Source organism: Mycteria americana, chromosome 7 (genome assembly GCF_035582795.1).
Source record: "Mycteria americana isolate JAX WOST 10 ecotype Jacksonville Zoo and Gardens chromosome 7, USCA_MyAme_1.0, whole genome shotgun sequence".
Classification (NCBI taxonomy): domain Eukaryota; kingdom Metazoa; phylum Chordata; class Aves; order Ciconiiformes; family Ciconiidae; genus Mycteria; species Mycteria americana.
This window is the reverse complement of record NC_134371.1, coordinates 12,275,084-12,294,912: the sequence shown is the minus strand read 5'-3', so window position 1 is coordinate 12,294,912 and position 19,829 is coordinate 12,275,084. Positions and strand designations below refer to the sequence as shown.

At 53.0% G+C, this 19,829-nt stretch overlaps 1 protein-coding gene and 3 non-coding genes across 4 annotated transcripts; all 4 read right to left on the bottom strand.

The window, feature by feature from the left end:
* Nucleotides 1–1,564: 1,564 nt before the first annotated feature.
* On the bottom strand, nucleotides 1,565–9,528 carry NCL (nucleolin). Its single transcript, XM_075507056.1, has 15 exons — nucleotides 9,329–9,528; nucleotides 8,508–8,615; nucleotides 7,611–7,899; nucleotides 7,115–7,261; nucleotides 6,491–6,673; nucleotides 6,182–6,265; nucleotides 5,789–5,924; nucleotides 5,263–5,399; nucleotides 4,668–4,794; nucleotides 4,311–4,444; nucleotides 3,816–3,951; nucleotides 3,556–3,707; nucleotides 2,901–3,027; nucleotides 2,232–2,452; nucleotides 1,565–2,045 (listed from the first exon to the last, which is right to left on the bottom strand). Exons 1-15 carry the CDS (start codon nucleotides 9,344–9,346, stop codon nucleotides 1,966–1,968), a joined length of 2,079 nt encoding a protein of 692 aa, XP_075363171.1. The 5' UTR covers nucleotides 9,347–9,528; the 3' UTR covers nucleotides 1,565–1,965.
* LOC142413306 (small nucleolar RNA SNORA75) lies at nucleotides 2,582–2,721 on the bottom strand. Its single transcript, XR_012776768.1, has one exon. It is a non-coding gene; the product is annotated as a small nucleolar RNA SNORA75 (small nucleolar RNA).
* Nucleotides 3,343–3,419, bottom strand: LOC142413240 (small nucleolar RNA SNORD20). Its single transcript, XR_012776704.1, has one exon. It is a non-coding gene; the product is annotated as a small nucleolar RNA SNORD20 (small nucleolar RNA).
* Nucleotides 6,003–6,072, bottom strand: LOC142413236 (small nucleolar RNA SNORD82). The gene has a single exon (XR_012776700.1). It is a non-coding gene; the product is annotated as a small nucleolar RNA SNORD82 (small nucleolar RNA).
* Nucleotides 9,529–19,829: the final 10,301 nt, after the last annotated feature.

Below are 19,829 nucleotides of genomic sequence, written 5' to 3'. Positions count from 1 at the left end.
CTGCCTGCTCCCGCTGTGGGACTCCTCCCCAGGTACCAGCGAATGCTCCAGCAGCCAGGGATCCAGGGTCCCGCAGTGGGAACAGGGCCCATGTTCCGGTGTGAAAGCGGGGCTGGGCCCCATGGGGCAGGAATGGGGTTGACCGCAGGATGAGAAGGCAGTTACAGCAGGGATAGGGGGTGAGAAGGATGCTGCAGCCCCCAGATCCCTTCACGCGTAAGCGGGGGAGGCCTCCGCGGCCCTGCAGGCCAACAGCCTCCCGCCGGGCCGCCTCACCGCCTCGCCTCCTCACGCCGTGGAGCGGCCCCCGCTGTGCCCGCGGCCCCGCCCGAGCGCGGGCAGCTGCTGCCCCCTGGCGGCCGGCCCCGCCGCCGCCCTCCGACCATTTGCCGCCGGGCTCGGGCGCCGGCTCTAAAATGGCTGCTACCCAAACGGCTGGCGAGCACCCCCTTGCTCAAGGGAGGGGGCGAAATGACGCACACCCCCTCCTCAGGTCACCCTCAAGCAGCACCCTCAAACCAAAAGCAACCGCTTCCCCCCTGGTTTAATATAAAAACATTTTCTCTGTAGAGAAACCCTCTTTTTTCCCCTCCTCCAGGGGCTGGATGTCAGGAATCCATACGCACAAAGAAACGACATCGGCAGTTGAGGGGCTGCAAGGTCTTTGCACGGCAATAAAAAGTTCCCACTATTGCTACAATAGGCAAGGAGGGGGGAGCTGTCTGCAACCACAGCCAGGGCCGAGGGGTAAGGTCATTGCCCGCCAGCTGGGCAGTAAAGCCCAGAGCAGGACAGGCTGGTAGGGGACCTTCAGCAGGACACAGGCAGTTGACATCTGAGCCTGCAGGTCCCTGGGCCCAGGGGAGGCTTTAACTGACAGCTACGCAGCCCTGCAGCCAATACTGCCCCAGTTAAACCACAACAGCAGCTGCCCCCGCCATTTCTGCTGCCTCCTGCACCCATGTGCTGCAGTCACTCGAGAGCAGTGTTGTCCCCCGACAGCTGCCACTACAGGACACCAGCCAAGTGCCTCGTGTGAGAGACAGCTGAGGGACCCAGCACCTTCATCCCCACACAGGTGGAGGCAAATCGCCCTTACCAAGCCTCTAAGGAACATCAGAAGTCAAGGTGGCAAGCACAGTTACTCCCCCTGACCCCATATTTCAATTTATTTGCTTCACACTTAGGAACAAGTCAAGAGGAGACAAGAGGCAACGCCTGTAAAAGTGTTATTGAGGTGCAGGGCCTTGGTACAAGATCCAATTTACTCATTTGTTTAAAAAAAAAAAAAGTAAAAAACTAATTGGCTAGCATGCAACATTACATACATCTTCAGTAAAAAAAAAAAAAGTATGGTTGTAGGTAGTGCTTACCTCAGCCATTGTATTCTTCTCCCCTATTCCTTTGTGCAAGCATACGTACACTGTTGGGAGCTGGCAGAGGCTAGAGCAGAAGCAGGCCACTAGCTGCTGCCTGTGACATTAATGACCTTAAGAGAGAGAAGGCTCAAGCCAGACTATTTCTCACAGCCCTGCTTCATTTAGTGGCACAGAAGTAACACAAACCAGTTTAGGTCCTTTAATCTGTCCAAGACAGGGTGCTGAAGCACAAATGATAAAACATTCTGCATTTTTACAGCAAAAATGCTACAGAAGTTTATAGGAAAAAAAAAATATTTTTGTACATGGGTAAAACATTATAAATTCAAGACAACTCACAGACAAGGGCTAAACTCCCACATCTAGCGCTCATTTTTTTAAAAAGTTCATTTGAATAGGCAAGCAGTCAAAATGGCTTGCTCTCTCTTCCTTGAAATGAAAATTGTATCTTCCAAGTGGCTCACAGTACTGCTTCGCATCTTGGAATGTCCTCCGAAGGCTCCGCCAAGATAAAAGGAGAATAAAAACCCCCGGAGTCCTTTCAGATAGTCTCAGAGAGCAGGAGAAGGGAAAGAAAAGGGGAAGTTTATTCAAACTTTATCTTCTTCCCTTGCGGCTTGTGATCTCCACCTCCTCCTCTGCCTCCTCGGAAGCCACCTCCTCTGCCTAGAAAGAAAATTAGGTCAAGAAGCAGAGTTACAGGTATCCATGCACAGATAACCACTGCCCTTCCAAACCCATCCTGATTCACATCAAGCGCTCTGTGGCAGCACTACACCATAATCCCAAGAACGGTTTGGGATTAATTTTTAAACACACCCCTTTAGGACAGGAGCATTTGTCTCTTCTTACCTCCAAATCCTCTGCCACCACCTCTGCCACCGCCTCTGCCACCAAATCCACCTCTTCCTCCTCCTCTGCCGCCACGACCACCAAATCCACCGCCACGCTGAAATTCACCCTTTGGCTTGGCAAAATCAAGGATCACTTTGTTTCCATCTATCTCTCCATCCTCCATGGCTTCCTTAGCTGCTTTGGCATCTTCTGGGGAGCTGAAGTCCACAAACCCAAACCTAGGAAACAGGTTAACAGAAAGACAGTCACACTCCACGAGCTGTAGCACCACCTACAGGTACTCAAGAGCAATCCCTTCGGAAACAACACCTGCACTTCTGCAACCACACCGGGATCAGGTCTGTGTTACTTGTGGAACAGCAGTGGCTAATCACAATCGATGGGAGCCCCATTGTGAGTTTGCCAGTACTGAACAGTTAATATTCTTCTCGTGCGAATCCATAGGCTGCCACGGACTGGTCGGCAGGAAGGAGCTCATTGAGAAGTGAGCGCGTGCTGCCCTCTACAAACAGACCCAAAGCTGTAAGCTTGTTCTCTGCTTCCATGCAATTTACTAGCTTCAAAGAATCACCCGCATGAGCATTACAAACACCCTGCACTGCATAAATCAGTTAAAGTGAGGCTTTTTGTAGCAACTAAACTGATCCCAGGTGATGTTTAACATACCCTTTAGATGATCCAGTGTCTCTGTCTGTGACTATTCTAGCACTTATAGAGCCTTCAAATGATTCTTTTAGCGTCTCCTCTGTGGTGTCCTCAGAAAGGCCTCTGACAAACAACGTTTTGCTTTGTTCTATGGAAAGAGAATACATTCAGAGATCATTATGTCTGAGCAAGGCAACTGTCAGTTTCTTAACATCACATACAGCTTGCACTACTGGCTCCTAAACAGCTCACAGGGCTAAGGGGTTTGCTTTGAAGTAACAGCTCAGGCACTTAAGGTCCTTGCAAACTTTTTCAGGACTGCAGTTAGAACCTGATGTCAAAGTATCTCCATCAGCCAACCCGGTACTGTCAAAATAATTGTTTTCTTTTTTTCCTCTTTTTTTTTTTTTAATTAATAAATGCTTGCATCTTCTCAACATAGATACTAACTGGACAGACACTGCTGGATCAGCACTTGACTATCTAGAGGACTTCGGCAATAGTTTCATCAGCATTTCAGATAATCAGTCATCATATCCAGCACACTTGCTTACGATGCAAGTCTTTCACTCCACAGGCATACTTTTTTTTTTTAAAAGCAGCCCTAAGTTTGCATGAATGGTACACTCCTGCCACAGCTGTCTCAAGACCAAATGATCAAACATAGAACACTTACGATTAAATCCTCCTCTTGCATTCATGTTCCCTTTCTGCCATGCTGGTGAACTGAATTCCAGTCTGATTGCTCTGCCTTCAATCTCTGTGTTGTTACAGGAATTCAATGCCTCCTTGGCATCCTCAGGTGTGGGAAATTCTACAAATGCATACCTATTTGGAGAGGAAGATTTCATTCAGGCTGGGAGCACAAGGGATCTGTGGAGGTAAGTCATTCGCAATGCCAACTAACTCAGGGGTCCAGAGAAAGGCACAACATACCCTTTAGGCCTGCCCTGGTTGGTCTGTGGCATCTTGATGGAAGAAGCTTTCTTAAACAGTTCTTGGAGAGTCTCTTCTGAAGCAGCGTATGAGAGGTTGTTGACAATTAGGGTCTTTGACTCCCTCTCTCCACCTCCTATGGAGAAAACTCAGTGCAGTAAGTGCAAGTTTGGAGGAGAGCTCTCTATTCCTCTAGGCACAACATCCTCTCTAGGGTGAGAGTTGTTGCTCCCTCCGCACCTCAAGGTAAGGCACAAGGCTAAGTGCAACACTGTTTTGGTCACCTAGACTAGTTGTCCCCCCCTTATCCAAAACATGCAGCAGAGACATGAAATGCATAGCATGCAGAGCACAAGCTAGGCAAAAGGTCCCTTCCTAATACCTTATAGTTTTCCTGCAGTACTTCAAGTTGCTATATCCCTAGCAAACTTCCAAAACAAGTGGAATTAAATCCTAGATGTCATTTGCATGCACGTTATTGGTCTGGAAAATTACCTTTCTGATAATCTTGATGGCTCTTCTCACCAGTGAAGTCAATGACCATGGCACGACCATCAATCTCTGTGCCCTGCTTCTCCTCCAGAGCTTTGTTTGCGTCAGCTTCTGTTTTAAATTCAATATAGGCCATCCTACAAAGCACAGAAAAGAACATAAGCAAATGCCTCCGTCCAGGAACGACTAAGTTCATGAGTGGGGGAAAAAGGATGTGGAAGAAAAAATGCTTCAAAAAGTAGCATTTTCAGTACACCTAATGCAGCAGGTCCCTCAAGGTAGCTTAAGGACACGAGCTTATCAAAATATGCCAAGAGTTTAAGGAACAGCAAACATCCAACAGTCCTCTCTGCTACATACCCTTTGCTGTTCCCCTCCTTGTTCATTACTATTCGGATTTCTTGTGCGTTTTCAAACACATCTCTCATTTCCTCTTCAGTTAAGCGGTAGGGCAGATTCTTCACAAACAGTGTTCTAGCATCCCTCTCTGCAAAGAAAGAAAAAAGTTATTTTCACACTACCAGTTAAAAATCCCTTCTCATCTACACTGCCTGTTCAGCAAGAACTAGAGTGAGTCAATCCAGCAGAAAATAAACCACAATAAGCATTCACATTTTCAGAAGCTGAAAAAGCAACTGTTACAACAGTTAATTAGGCTGCCATTGTGCTTCTCTTAAGGGCATCAAGTTCAGAAAACAGGTCCTAAAGCTTCAGAAAGAGCCACATTTCCTCCTCAGACCACCCAGTGTGTACTGTTTCTTGGGATCACATTTCCAGATATACTAGTCTGAACTTGCCTATCTGTACATTAGCATTTGAGAAACTGTTTATGATATAGAGCCCAAACCAGGAATATCTGGCCTTAAAAGAGCAGAGTGGCTAACAGTAACACTGAAAGCCCAATTATGACTACTCTTCTTTGATGTGCACATGTATGCAGAGTTATGGGCTGTACCTTTCTTATTTTCTTTCATCGTTTCCTTGCTCTTTGCTTTTTCCAGTTTGATTTCCAAACCCATTAACTTCTTCCCATTCAGTTGGAGAGCTTTATCCAGATCTTCAGCAGATGAAAAGTCTACGTAGCCAAATCGCCTGAAAGAGGAGTAACCTTACTATTTAAGCTGATCCATCTCTAGTAGCAGAGAACACAAACAGAAACCCAGAACCAGAGAGGTCCCCACTAGGCAAGGTAAGAGTGTTAACAAAATAAACGTGAACTGGCCCACATAATCAAAACAACAGTAGAGAACAGCTCTGTACTGAAGTGGCTGCTCTCCCTTTAGGGAGCTGCTGCCTGAAAAAGCTGCAAGCCAGACAAGTATGATACCCTTGTCAGTACTGTGCCTCTTCCAGCTTCCATACGCTATCAAGCAACCATCCCAGCACCTTGAAGGGAACCGGCATCAGCACACTTATACCTCTCCAAACAAATTACTGCCAATTAAAAAAAAAAAGCAGCAAAATTCTACTGATGAACTCACTTGGAAGCACCAATTCTGACATCCAAAACTTCAATATTCTTCTTCCCAAAGAATTCTTTGATGCCAGTCTTCAGTTCTTCATACTCCTTGGTGGGGACCAAATTTCCCACAAAGAGGGAGAAGGCTGAAGTGGGCCCTTTAAATGAAAAGATAATCAAGGGGGTTTTTTAAAGGCAGTTAAAAAGAACTGGAAACCAGACTCCAGACAGCTTTAGCACATCAGTTTCTGCTCAATAGTGACATCATACTTCAGTATTAAGTCCCTTATAACCATCATTTGTGCTGAAAATCCCCCCCACTCAGCATCCTGTCCCTTCACAGTTACATGCCTCACCCAATAGTCCAATAACAGTCCATCAAACAAGCATCATTTGATGATCCCACACCACTTACCGTCTGTTTTCTTCTTCTTGGCCTCTGGTGCACTTTTATTGGCCATTTCTTTCTTCCTCTTTCCAGGTGCTTCCTTGACAGGTTCTGTGACAGAGACAAACAACAACACTGAAATAAAAGTACAAAACAGTTTTTCCTATACTGGATCAATACAGGAGCATTAATCTTTACACCAGTCATACAGACCAGACCTTGTCTTGTCACCACAGCAACTGTTCCTCAGCCCAAAGACCATGATAGGACAAAAGTTTTGCTCAGGCATCTTTCCTGTTACTAGAGAGTTATGGTCTCAAAAACATTTAAACTCACTTTCATCCTCACTTTCCTCCTCGGCATCCTCTTCATCCTCCTCCTCTTCATCCTCATCTTCATCATCATCCTCTTCATCTTCCTCATCTTCAGAGTCTGCCTTGGCTTTCACTGGTGCGGCCTTTGCTGGAGTAGGTTTCTTCACTTGAACAGGGGTTGTGTCCATGGCTTCATCTTCAGACTCTGAAACAAGTTAAGCACACGATTTCAGACACGTTCAAGATTAAGCCCCTTCTGAGACTAAGAAAAGAAAATCTTGTGAAGTAAAATAGTGTTTTTCATGTCTCCTAAAGTTTGCATGTTCTTAGGAAAGGAGTTTAATATATTTATAGTGTTTATAAAAGCTGCCTCTCCCTCAAGTTTTACTGCATTAAACACCTGTTCCCCAAGAGTAAAAAGAAGTTCTACTAGCAATAGGGTAATAAACACCCACTCAGCCACATCTGATGGACACTAGCCAGCTAAAATCAGCTGGGCACTAAATGGACACACACACACACACTCTGCATCACTCCCACTAGTCCATTACATTACCCCCCCAGCTCCCTATAAGCATTTAGTAGTTTAACATCTTTTAAATTTTTTAAGAGTCAGTAAAACAAAGTTTTTCTAAATCCCACATACCATCATCTTCATCATCATCATCCTCATCCTCTTCCTCCTCCTCTTCAGATTCTTGCTTTGCTGGCACAACTGCAGGCTTTTTGGCTGGTACTGCTGCAGGCTTTTTGGCTGCAGGCTTCACAGGCATTGCCGGTTCCTCTTCCTCATCTGCAACAACAGTACAGCAAGTGTTTACCCATACCACTCAGCCTTCAAACTTTACTAGTAAAGTACTTTTTTTCCACAAGATTTTGGCAAAGTTCAGGGAAGAACGATCAGGAAACTAGAAGATGCTTCACATGCTGCGTGCAATGCAGCTGCAGCCCAAGTTCTCCTGCAAACTGCACCGATTCCCCACCTTTCTTTCCTCACCACTTTTTAATCAATGAATCCCCCTCTCAAGAGTATTAAATCATACTAAACTTTCAGTTCCAAAGGTACACAAATTCAGCTACTTGACTGGACCAGCTTTAGTCAACTTATACAAGGATGCACACATATTTCAAAAGTAACTTACCAGAATCTTCTTCCTCTTCCTCCTCCTCATCATCATCATAATCTTCCTCATCATCTTCATCTTCCTCCTCGCTCTCTTCCTTCTTGGCATTCTTTCCATTTTTTGCTCCTTTGGTTAGGACAGCAGCCTTTTTAGGTGATGGAACAACAGCCTTTTTAGCTGGAGTAGCCACAGTCTTCTTGGCAGGTGTAATTGCCTTTTTTGCAGGAGTAGCGGCCTTCTTTGCAGGGGTAGCAGCCTTCTTGGCTGGTGTAACTGCTGCTTTTTGTTGTTTCTTCTGAGGGATCATCTGAAACACACATTAGTGTAAGACTCTTATGCTGGACCTTTAAACTACTATTACTTCAATGTCAGACAACTATATAGCGACTGCAATCTAAAGCATATCCTTCTGACAGACTTTAGTTTCTGTTGAATGACCTTAACTGCCTACTCTGTCAGATTAGTAAGGCTCAAAACCAGCTTTTTCATGCTTTTAACAGACTACTTATGGAACATTAAAGCATCTCCAAATTCCCTGGTCCCAAAGCAAGACCAGTGACCTCTATAGTGGCATTCAGTAGCTTGAAATTTTTAGTCTTGCCTATGATTTGTGTGTGATAAATCACTTATCGCTGATGCTCTAGTAGAGTAACTAATCATCCACTTGCTCATCAGTACTAGGAACAGCTTCAAGATCCCAGCAGTCCTTCCAAAGCCTGGAAGCACAGACTTAGCAGCTAAGCTAGTTTTCCCCACGTTGCTTTCCTCTTATGAAATCCAGCTTATTCTTCAGCCACACTAGCAGAAGCCCATCGGTTATGAATGTTGGTTGTCTATCACGTACTAAGTACCCCCAACCCTCATGACACTTTTGTAACACGTGCATCCTTTCGACTTCATTTCCAGCTCGGTCACCTCTTCTCCGCTGCTCTCCTCTAGCTCCGAGGACTCTTCTTCCTCGCTTTCCTCGACCTTTTTGGGGGGAGGAGCCATTTTTTTCTGTTTGGTCTGATTCTTGGGAGTCTGAAAGAGAGAGAGAGCTGTTAGGCGGCGCTCATTTCTCCGCCCGGGAGCGAGCAGCACACTCCCGCTCCGAGGCACCCCGGCCACCTGCGACCGCTGCACCGGCGGACAATTGTCCCCACCACGTGGCCGCCCCCCCCCGCCCCCGCGGCGCCCAGCGGGCCGGCGCTGCCCTGCCGCGGGGGGCCCCGGGGGTGCTCGGCCCGGCGGGGGTGCTCGGCCAGCCCCGCGCCCCGGCGGGGCCCTCCCGGGGCGGGCGGGGGGCGCCCCGCGCTCCCACGTGCTCGCTCTCCCCGCCGCACCACGTGGCTGCGCGGCGGCGTAGCCCCGCCCCCCCCGGGCTGCGCGCGCTCGCTCGCACGCGGCGCGCGCCGAGGTGCCCCCCCCCCCCCCGACACAGACACCGCGCGGCCCCCCTCCCCTCCCCCCCGCCCCGCTCCCCCTCCCGGGCCCCCGCGCGCGGCAACATGGAGAACGAGACGGGACGGCGCTCGAGACCGCTCCCACCGAGCGCCCGGCCCCTCCCCTCGCCGCCATCTTCACGGTGAGGGAGGGGAGGCCTGGAAACCGTCGCGCGGCCTGAGGAGACGGCGGCGGGAAGGCGGCCCGGCTCCCCCCCCGTTCCCCCCCATCGCCATCCGTCCGCCCCGCCATGGCGGCGGCCGCTCGCTTCCCGACTGGCGGCGGCGCGCGGCCCCGCCCGACGCCCTCACCTTGGCGATCTTCACCATGATGGCGGCGGTGCCTGGCGGCGCAGGGGCGGCGGCCGGGCTGTCTCAGGAGAAGGGTGGGCACCTCCGGCGCGGCGGCGGCGAGGAGCGGAGCGGGCCCCGGGCGGTCGGAGGGAGCGGCGGCGAGGCGCTGGCGACCCGGACCGGGGACTGAAACGAAAGAGCGAGCGCAGGCCCCTTCCGCTCGCTTGCCTAGCCCTCCGCCACGCCACGCCCCCTCCGCCCCCGCTTCAGCCAATCGCCGCGCGCGCCGCGCCGCCCGGCCAATCGCCGCCGCCGCCCCTCGAGCCCCTCCGCCAATCCCCGGCGCTTTGCGATGAGCCAACGGGAAAGCGCGTTACAGCCGCCGGCGAGAGCGAGCCTTTGAGGTGGGGGGCGAGAGCGGGGGGACGCGCTACCCGCCCGGGAGGAATCGGTGTTAGCCAATGAGAGGGAGGCAGCTCGGCGCTTGCGCCCTGATTGGGCGGCGGGGCTTAGCGGAGGGTGGGCGTGGCCGGGGCCGGGGGAGAGCACGTGGCGATCGGCGGGCCACGTGGTGGAGCCGGGCCGGGGCCGGGGCCGGGGCCGGGGCCGGGGCCGGGAGCGGGGCCCGGGGGGGCCGGGGCCGGGAGTCAGCCGCTGTGCGCGGCGCCGGGGCCCGCTTTCCAGGCCGGCCCTGCGGCAGCTCGGCTCCGGGGGTGGAACTCGGCCTGAGCACGCTTTTGCCTCTTCCTTTGGCCCTGGTAAAGGGACAGGGCTGGGGCCTCCCCAGCGCTGCCTCTGCCACACCCCTCCGCTGCCCCCAGCATCCCCTCCTCGACCCTCGGGAGGCACTAAGCCCCCTTGGACAGCTTGAGGCATCCCCAGGAGCTGGGCGGTGTGCAGCTGCTGGGGTTGCAGTTGGCAGAGGGGTACCGTGCAGCTGCAGCCCCCCACTGGCTCCTGGTGGGGAGAAAAGGCCCAAGGCTGGAGGAAAAAAATAAAACTGTGCTGGTTTGATGAATGCTTTTGAATTCATTTATTGAAAGAAGACACCAGCTTTCTCCCTGTGGAGTTTTACCCCAGTGGCTATGAAGTTGGGGTAGGACTGACCGCAGGGCAGCGTGCAGCACCCCTGTTTAACTTACCAGTCTGCTGGCAGGGCTGAGTGCTGCTTTGCCCCTGCCTGACACGGTGTTCCCCAAGGACCTGAGCAGCCTCTATAGCTGGGGCTTCCCCGCTGCTGTACATCCCCTCCCACTTCAAACTGGGCGCCCAGCCAGCTCCTGGGAGCTCCTGACACACACGTGTGACTATAGCAATTTGCCCTTCTGAGGCGTGCTCAAAAGAAGACTCTAACTTGGGGAACACAAGATCCTAGGAAGCCCTAAAAAAAAAACCACCTACAGGGCCCTGATGGCCTTCAGGAGACACCCCTTAGTTGCTCAGTGCCACCTGAAAGCAAGGGACGCACTGTGGGTGAGGCAATATACCCAGCTGCTAGGCTGTCCTAGTGCCTCTTTCTCCTCTGCTGGGTGAGGAGAGGCAGTTTCCAGGCAGGCAGAGCCATAGCTGAGGGCATCTGCTCATGGAGAGGTGATGGGATCAATCGGCCTCTCTAGGAGTAAGCCAGCCTGTGGAGAGATTGCCACCATCAGCCAGTATGGGGAGGGAGCTGGCATGGGAGGGGACACACTGCCCACATCCTGGCCCTGGTCACATAAGCAGGCAGGTGGGGATCCCACCTGGGGAAACCCCTTGTATAGGGCAGCTGGACTTCGCATGTGAAATAGCAACATCTGGCTCATGTCCCACTGCGTGCTGCAGGAGCCATCCCCGAGTGCCCAGGGGAAGCAGCAACACAGGCCCAGGGTGGCCCATGGGGATGCCGATTGATGGAGATGGAGGAGGTGGAGGCCTGGCAGGAATTTTTAACTGTCTGAAGCAAGAGCTGATTGCTCCCTCCTTACCGTGCCTGCACATGGTGCAACAAAATTCCATATTATCATTGCTCTTATAGCTCTGCTGCCAGTGCTGGGGCTGGCCTTGGTTCCTCTCCATGCTGCAGGAGGGCTGGTTTGCCATGGGAAAGGGACAACTGTTGCTTCAGCCAGGGGCAGTTTTGGCAGCCAGGGCACTATGTGCATCTAATAACATAGTGCCAGCGGTGGGATCAGCAAATGGTTGGGCTGGCAGCTGGCCAGTCTCGGTTCCCAGCCCTGGCAGGGGCCGTCTTATTATGGCCTGTGCTCCATCTCTTCTCCCAGCAGCGTCCTCAGTGCTGGCAGGTTGTCCTCGGCGCTGGCACCTCTGAGGCTGCAGCTGGACCCAAGCGCGGAGGAGCGAGAACCGATGCTGCCCGCAGCGCTGCATTAATCCATGCACCGTGATAATCCATGCACCACTGAGCAGGTCTGGATACGGCCCGACTCTGTCAGCCACTGCCGTGGCCATAAAGGGCCAGGGATGCCACGGGGAGGAAAGTAGCCAGGGGTCTGCAGGCACTGGCATTTCTCCATATCCCACCTGCGGTCAGGACCTCCGGGCAGCCTTGCAGGAGGGCAGCCTTCCACTGGGCAGGAGGATGCCAGAGCAGCAGTGAGGCCAGCCTTTTTCTGGAGACACATCACGTTGCAAGGCTGTCCCAGCGGCGCAGCACTGCCCTGCTCCTCTGCAGGCACTGCCAGAAGTTTCAGGGCCAAGGGAGGTCTGCAGAGCAGCATCGGTGAGGAGTAATTTGGCCAAAAGAGCAGGTTTAAGAGCTCTATTTGTGGAGTAAACGTATTTTAGGTGCTTTTATGGCTGTCTCTTGTTGTAGCATGTCTGCACCTTGGGAGCATTGATCTAATTCCACAGTTAAAGGGAATTTAGCTGGTTTAATGAAGACCCCAGGAGGGATTTGCTGAGGATTCACAGTTTCTGGCACAGCAGAGACTCGTCCCCTGTGCTTGTCCCCAGCCTGGCAGTGCTGGGGATGCCTTGCCCGGCTGCCGGTGCCCAGGGCTAGAAGAGAGCGGAGCTGAGGGGCAAATGTGGCTCCCCAAAAGCCAGGCAAGACGGGTGCCCAGCCAGTGGGACACCTCCATAGCTGGGGTAGTGAGTATCCCCAAATGTCATGTTCAGCCTGTGCCTGGTCGCGGCTAGGTGTTTCCACTAGATGGTGACAAACGGCTGCAACTCCTGTCCCGAGTGGGAGCCTGCGGGGTTACCCTGGCTCCCCAAAACAAGCCTCCGTGGGTGCAGCTGAGCAGGATATCCCACCCTGCCTGCTGCGTCTCTCCCGGGAGGTCTTGGGACACGGAGGAGGGTCTGAGACGAGCCCCACGTTTGATACCCATCAGATAAAAGTAGCAGCCAAGCGCAGTCGGGAGAGGAAAAGTTTTGCCTGTGGCTTGTGCAGGCATCTGCTGCCAGAAAACCATCAGGGACCTCAAACCAAACACCCCGTGGGTGCCCAGAGAGGGGGGAAACAAGCTAGGAAAGCCTGCAAATGTGGCCCCGAGTTCCCCAGCCCCAGCCTTGCTTCCCTGGCATCACGGCTCAGCTGCTACGTGGTCTGAGCAGTGGCCTGGTGTGGGCATGGCATGGCAAAGGTGACAGCAAAAAAAAAGCAAATTTACCCATCCCAGGTCTAGGCGCTGCTTAAAACCTCTTGAGCATCCCAATGTCCCATCAGCAAAGCCCCTTCCCCTGCCACCAGTGCCCGCCTCGCCCCATCACGCTGCTCCCCTGCCCATTGCTTGCTGCCAGCCAGAGCCACCCCAGCAGGCACCGCAGGATGGCTGATGGATGGTAACCCAGCGGGGCCGGCCACACAGGACTTGTCCTCTCTCTTCCCAGCCACACGCCTCATCTAAATACCCAGTGGGTGGAGAAGACTCTCCCCATGGCCTGATTAATGCAGGGCATCAAATGAGACAAGTCTGCATTGTACCCTCATTAAGTCTTTTCTTCATTACCCACATGGCCGTGCCGATAGGAGAGCCCTCGAGGATGATGAGTGTGAAGTGGACGCAAGGTTTGCCGTGAAAAATAGCATTTAATTTGAGCGGTCGCGTGCCAGCCCACACCCTGTGCCTTGAAACGAGCACCTCGGGACCCAGTGGGCTGCAGGGATGAAAGTCAACAGTGCCTGGCAGAGTACGGGATTTCTTCTCTGGGGAGAATCCTTTCTGGAGGTGGGATGCTGCAGCGATTGGCATGGGCCCCTGGAGCCAGACACACCCTCTGCCCTTCCAGCCGATGGTGGGTGATAACCCAGCACATCTTTCCTGGATGAGGCTGTGCCATTTGCTGGGGTTTGTGGCAAGGAAACGTCCTGGTGACTCACACGGGGAGTTTCGTACATGCAGCATTTAGTCTTCCCGTGACCTCTGAGGATCCTTCAAAGTGATCATTCCTGGTACCCTGCAGAATAAAAAGGGCTTTTCTATTTCCAGAAGAAGCTGATTCCCGCAAGATGTCCCTTCTGCCAGCCCTGTTCTTCTCCCTAACACCCCTTGCCTGGAGCCTTGCAGGGACCTTGCAGCCTGCCTGTGAGCTCCCAGCAAGCCCACACAGCTGCCCAGAGCCTCCGGGCCAGGCAGGACTCCCCTCCGGCTCTGCTCAGCAGGAGGAACAAGTGCAACCCTGGTCAAAAAAGGTGCGAGGGAGAGAAGTGGAACTGAAACAAAGAGGACTTGCGTTAGGTGCGAGATAAAGAAGAGAAACCAGGCTAGGGAGCTGTGGAGCAATTCCAGTGGCAAGAGGGGAGCTTGGGAGCGCCCTCCTCTCTCCATCAGGACGGATAAAGTTGGTGAGATGGGAACAGGGGGGCATTTCGAAGCAATACATGCAAACGCCTTTATAACCCACAGGGAAGTCAACCTGGGGAGGAGTTACGGGTGATCCCAGTTCAGCGATCCCAGGCCAGCAGCCAGCGCACCCGTCACCACCCCACGCCATTGCTCATCTCCCTGCGCTGCCCCACAGCGCTTGGGAAGGCTTTGCAGGACTTTTGTGGAGCTCAGAGGGGGAAGCTCCTCTTTCCACAAGGCATTTCTGTGCATCCCATTCATGTCGCAGAGCCGGGGCAATAGGGAACGGGATCCAGACAAGCGCCAGGTCCCTGGAGATGACTGTCGAGAGATTCAAGTAAAACATCTGCAAACTGCTTGTGGCTCAGCACATCTGCCCTTTGGCACAGGCCCACAGTGCAGTGACCCGGGGCTTTGCCTCAGCTCGCTCACATTTTACCTGCTGGAAGCTCCCTCTGCTCACAGGCTTGTGTTGGGCTATTTCCATTTCACAGCAGCTCCTGGGCGCGGGGCCAGCAGAAGGCAGACGCTCTGCCTGGAACAAACCCAAACCAGGGGAATTTTTTTTCTTTTTTTTTTTTCCCTTCTCAAACAAAAAACTGAATCTTTGTTGAGTCCAAACTGAAAAAGCAGGCGTCTCCCTCTGCTCCCTGCATTCTTGTATTTGTATCCGAGCAAGGGGTTGAGCTCAGCCCGGCCTCGGGAGCTGCATGCACCCACCGCTCAGTGAAGGCAGTGGCAGCGTGGCATGGCAAACCCAGGGCTTCCCCATGTCCTTACCACTAAAACCAGGACAGAGCTAAATGCAGCTGGGGAGAGCAGACCCACAATGTGCCGCTGCTCTCGGGGCTCCCCTTCGAGCCCCCAGGCACACACACACATTTGTCCCCAATATAACGTGTCCCAGCCTCAGCCAGGGGAGCCGGCAGGTCCCAGCCAGCAGAGCCAAGTCAAAACTGCCCTCGGAAACAGGCATCAGTGCCGGTGGAAAGCGTGCCGGGTGGCTTCTTTACCTTAGTGGGAAATGGTCTGTTGTTTCCCCAGGGAGCTGCTGTGCTGTGTTGTCCCAGCTAAAGTTGCCCACCAAGCCCCATCCATGAGATTTGCCAGTGAAAGGGACCAGCCATCCCGAAGGCTTTTGTGGTTGCATCGGGAGGTCCAGCCACGAGCCAAGCTTTTTGGAAAGGGTCACTTTGCACTTGACTGTACCTGCAGAGCTCAAGCAACCCGGGCTGGTGTTGAGCTGTACAAACCACCCGACGGCCCGGGGAAGGTCAGAGCTCAGGAGTGACCAGCACAGCACCAGGGATGCTGAGCCCACCCAGCTTTCACCATCCATCTGCACCAGCCTCTGCAGCAAGCTCCGTCAAAAGGAGGTTAAAAATAAGGGCTGGAAGTACTTCCCCAGCCCAGACTGCTCTCGGGCTGTTTGTGCCTCGTCCCCGCAGCACATTGGGCTGTTTCACTTACCAGCTCTCACCATGGAAATTCCCACTGGCAGGGTGCGAGTTAAAACCACTGCTTTCAAACTTCCTATGACTGTAGTTAAAAATAAGACTCAGAGCAATAATTTTCCCACTGTCGGTGTTGTCAGACCCAAAACCTGGTCCTGAACGACCCAGCGGTGTCTCATTAAGCTGGGAGAGTGTGTGATCATGACGTCTGCATCCTGGGAGGGAGGTGAGAACATGGTTTCTTGGGGAAAAGTCCTCTCCTTCCTGTCCCTTACAAGCCATCAGCTCATCTCCCCGTGCACGAAACGGCAGAGGAAGCTTAAAGCAGACTGAAAATTACACTGCATTTCTCCTGCTCAGTTTTAATTGTAGAGCAAAGAAAGAAGCCCATCGATTCATCCCACTGGGTAATTAAATGCTTAATGCTATTGACTATAAAGACATTATGGTTCAGCAGCCCAACACTAATGCATTAATAATCGCTTCTATGATGGCAAGGAAGGGGCACGAGCTGCTCCCAAGGAACATCGTAGTTACGTGGGATGGGAGCTCACAGTGAAAAACCTTAGGACCTGAATTAGTGCTGTAACAACCTGCAGGAGCGAGAGCTTCTCCCGGGGAGCTTGGGGCCAGGGAAGGGCTAGAAGGACCGTGGAGGGGGCAGGCAGCCCCTACCCCAGGGAAGACCCCCAGCCACACGATGGATGGGCACTGGGGATGGGGCTCTGGGCTCCGAGCACCAGTGCTGCCCCCAGCACAGCTCTGGGATATTGTCAACCATGGGATCAGGAAGATAAATCTGGGCAGAGCAACCCTTTTATAACAAGTCATGGTGCAGACATGAGCAGGGTCTGCCCACCTCCTGCCAGGCTCTGTATTTCCAATAATTAGCTGGCTGCTTTAGCATATTTATTATGCAGACGATGTGGAGCACAGGGCAGAGCCTGCACACTGCCTGGGATTAACCACATCAAATGTGGCCAAGCGAGCGCTGCTCCAAGCCAGAGAGGGTGATTTGCTTGCTGGGAAAGGCGGTGTCGACCCTCAGAGCATGGTGTGCCAGCAGGTACCGTGCACTCCCCGAGGGGTCTCACCCGGCGTAGGATGGAGATTGCTATGGGGGCTGCACAGCCTCCCACCTGCGGGGACTTCAAAGCCCGGCACGTGGCAGGACTCCCATGTCCCATGGCCAGGCAGCTGGATAAGACCCATTTACAGAAGGTGGAGGAAGGAAGGACCCACAGCAGCACAGGGAGAGGGGACACTTCTCAAGGCCATCCTCTGCTGAGTTTTTCCCACCTCCCCATGGGCAAGGCATCGCCTCTCCAGCCACAGCACGCTGCGTCAACCCAGCAGCTCCCCTGCGGCCACTTTGACGGACAGAGCAGACATGGCCTAAAAAGCCACCAGAGGCAAAATTTCCATCTAGAGTTCTCAAATCCATGTCAGCAACCCCCTGCCCAAGGATAAGGGGAGACCACGCAGCCCTTCCTGGCCTCCAGCACAAAGACCAAAAGTACTTGCAATTTTCTCTGAGCAAATACAAGTGCAGATCATGCTGTCAAACCCTTATTTGATTTGTTTCTCTGGTGGCTCTGCACCATTTGCCTTCATTACTTTCTCTGCCCCATGCCATAGTCCAATAATGTAGCATCTGCCCAATAAAATGTCCATTAATATAATTTACAAGTAGTTGGCACTTTCTGCCTTGCCTGGGAGAACAGGCTCCCTGGGTACCCTGTTGCTTAGAGAAAGAGGGGTTTTTACAGTTATTCTGAGCGGGGTAAGTAACCTCCGAGCACCGTTTATTGCCTGATTTAGCTTCGTGAAGTTACATTTCTCCCAAAGATTTGATTCACCGCTTGAAGTCTAGACTCTTTAAATGTATTTCTTTAAAGAGTCGAAAAAAAAAATAAGGCTGGAAAGATAGAGAAGGGAAGATGCTTTCCTGCAGCCTCCAGGGACAAGGAAGAAGGTGCCTTTGGCTCTTTGGGAATGGCCAACGTGGGGGGACACACACTGAGTCGGGGAGGAGGAGTGCCTGGTGCTCCCAATCTCCCACCTCACCAGGTAAGGCAGCCCTGACTGGGTGAGCTGCTGCATTTTCTCTAGAAAAGCCTTTCCGAGACCGAGGTTAGCCTAAATACATACCTATGTTGGTATGTATGCGTGTATAAAAGCCTTCCTAAGGGTTTGTTGGGATTTTAGGGGTGAAACATGTTTCCTGAGGATGCTGTGAGGGTAAGGGAAGCGTGTTGCTGTTGCTGGGTCTCCGCACCCGTTTGCTCTGAGGCTTTGGGACGTGCCCGTGCAGCGATGGGCAGAGGTCAGGGAGCCGTGGAGCAGTGCTCACTCTGCACCCTTTTTCGGGAGCAGAATGAATCATCATCGCTATGGGTGCCAAACCCAGCACCCTCCGGGCTGTGAGTCTCGTAGCCTCGTGCCTAAACTTGCTGAAATTGGTTGGGGCTCCTGCAAGGCGGGTGGCATCGCCCTGTGCCTTTCGGCTGAGGAGCACCCGAACCGGTCCTGCTGCCTTGCTGGGGCTCGCCCTGCGCCCGCATCCTCACCCTGGCTTGGGGCATCACTCCCAGGGAAACGGAGCTCCTCCGCACAAGGCGCTTCCCGCCGCAGGGCCAGCATCGCCCAGACCTTGAGTGTAATAAAACACCCGTGGCAGATGAGCCACAGCCTGGGAAGGGGCAAACCCATCTGCGAAAGGAGATTCACTGGGAGAAAGGTCCAGAAGGGAAACGGGAAATTTCAGGGAAAGCCCAAACATCTCCAGCCACAGCGGTGCCACGTTTCTTTATTTAAATGGGTTTTCCTTGGCCTTCGGTTTTCAAGTGGCTGCGTCACGTTGCAGGTGAAGGCTGCCTGTGCACAGAGAGGAGACAGGCGGTTTCTGTATGGCACTGGCCTGAGCCCTCCTGCACACCGGGGCAGCAGCAGCACAGGGGTTAATACGGAGCCTGGTCTCACCATCAACCTTCTGCCAAAACCTTGGCCAAAAACTGTGTTGGGGCTAACGAAATGATCCTCCAGATCGGCCAAGTGTGGGGGGCTGAGAGCTGCTCCCACCCCTGGCAAAGGCAGGGGAGATGAGCGCATCCCAGGTCCCTGTCCCCGACACCAGCTTTGCTGGAAAACGAGCTAAAGGCAAACCTTAATGGGTCTCAAAGAACACCAAGCTGTACTTGCACTGTCATTAGTGCAGGACTTGTGCAGTGCTGCATAGCCTAAACCTTCACCCTCTAGGTATTAAAAGCTACATTTAGCACTGAAAGGACTGGAGTGTGCAAAAATGCACCAAGCAGGAAGAGTCCCGCTTTGCTCACTCATGTACAGTCCTCTCTCTTTTCCCCTGGTTCCTTGGAACCGAGCGGGTATTTGCACGAAATCAGGATCTGTTTTTCTACCTCTGCTTCTGCCCTTGCTCTCACCTGTGGAAAGGAGATCCTCCTCCTGCCACTGCTGAGGCTGGAGCAAAGGCAGCGAGGGGGTTCAGAGGGGACAGCAGCAACGTGGTGGCTTGCAGCAAAGTGCCCGGCTGTTTTCTGCAAAAAACATTAAAACCTTCTCTTGGGGTATGAGCCTGTTTTTGTGGGGCTGGCACCGGGCACAGAGCAGCCTCTTGGATGAGGGAAAATTAGAGCAGAAGGTCCTGAAGATGCCGGCAAGTGCCCGTCATCCACATCCCACCTGTGAGCATTCCAGCTGCCAAAACCAGTTACCCTGGGGTGACGTGTGAATTCGTGCTCAGTGGTCCTGCAGCACAGGAGAGGACCCATCCTCACCGGCAAGGAGGGGACGTGGCTGAAGCAAGCCCCTTGGCAGAGCAGGGCTGTAGTGGGACCACGTCTCCCTGCAGCTTGCGCTTGGAAATGCTCCGGCTCTCTCCAAGTGCTAAATTGAAAGGATACCAGATTGCTTGGCTTGGTCTTTCCTATTGTTTTAAATTGTTCTCCCAAATCCTGGCTCAAGCGCAGTCAGGCTTTGCGACCAAAATTATCACTGGCACAAAAAAGCCGGGTGTTGGGACTCCCTGAATGGGGCTGGAGATCCTCAAACCTATTTCTAGCAGGTTTTGGGGGAAAACTATGAGCCATGCACAGGGTGTCTCACTGCTGACCCCAGCCTCTCCAAACCCACACGTGCCAAATAAAATTGCACAAGTCTCGGCCAAAGGCCCTGTTCAGCTCTGGAGCTGTTGTGCCGGGGGGATGTTAAACTTTTGGGGCAAGGAAGCAGGCCAGGAGCTGGGAGGAACGGCAA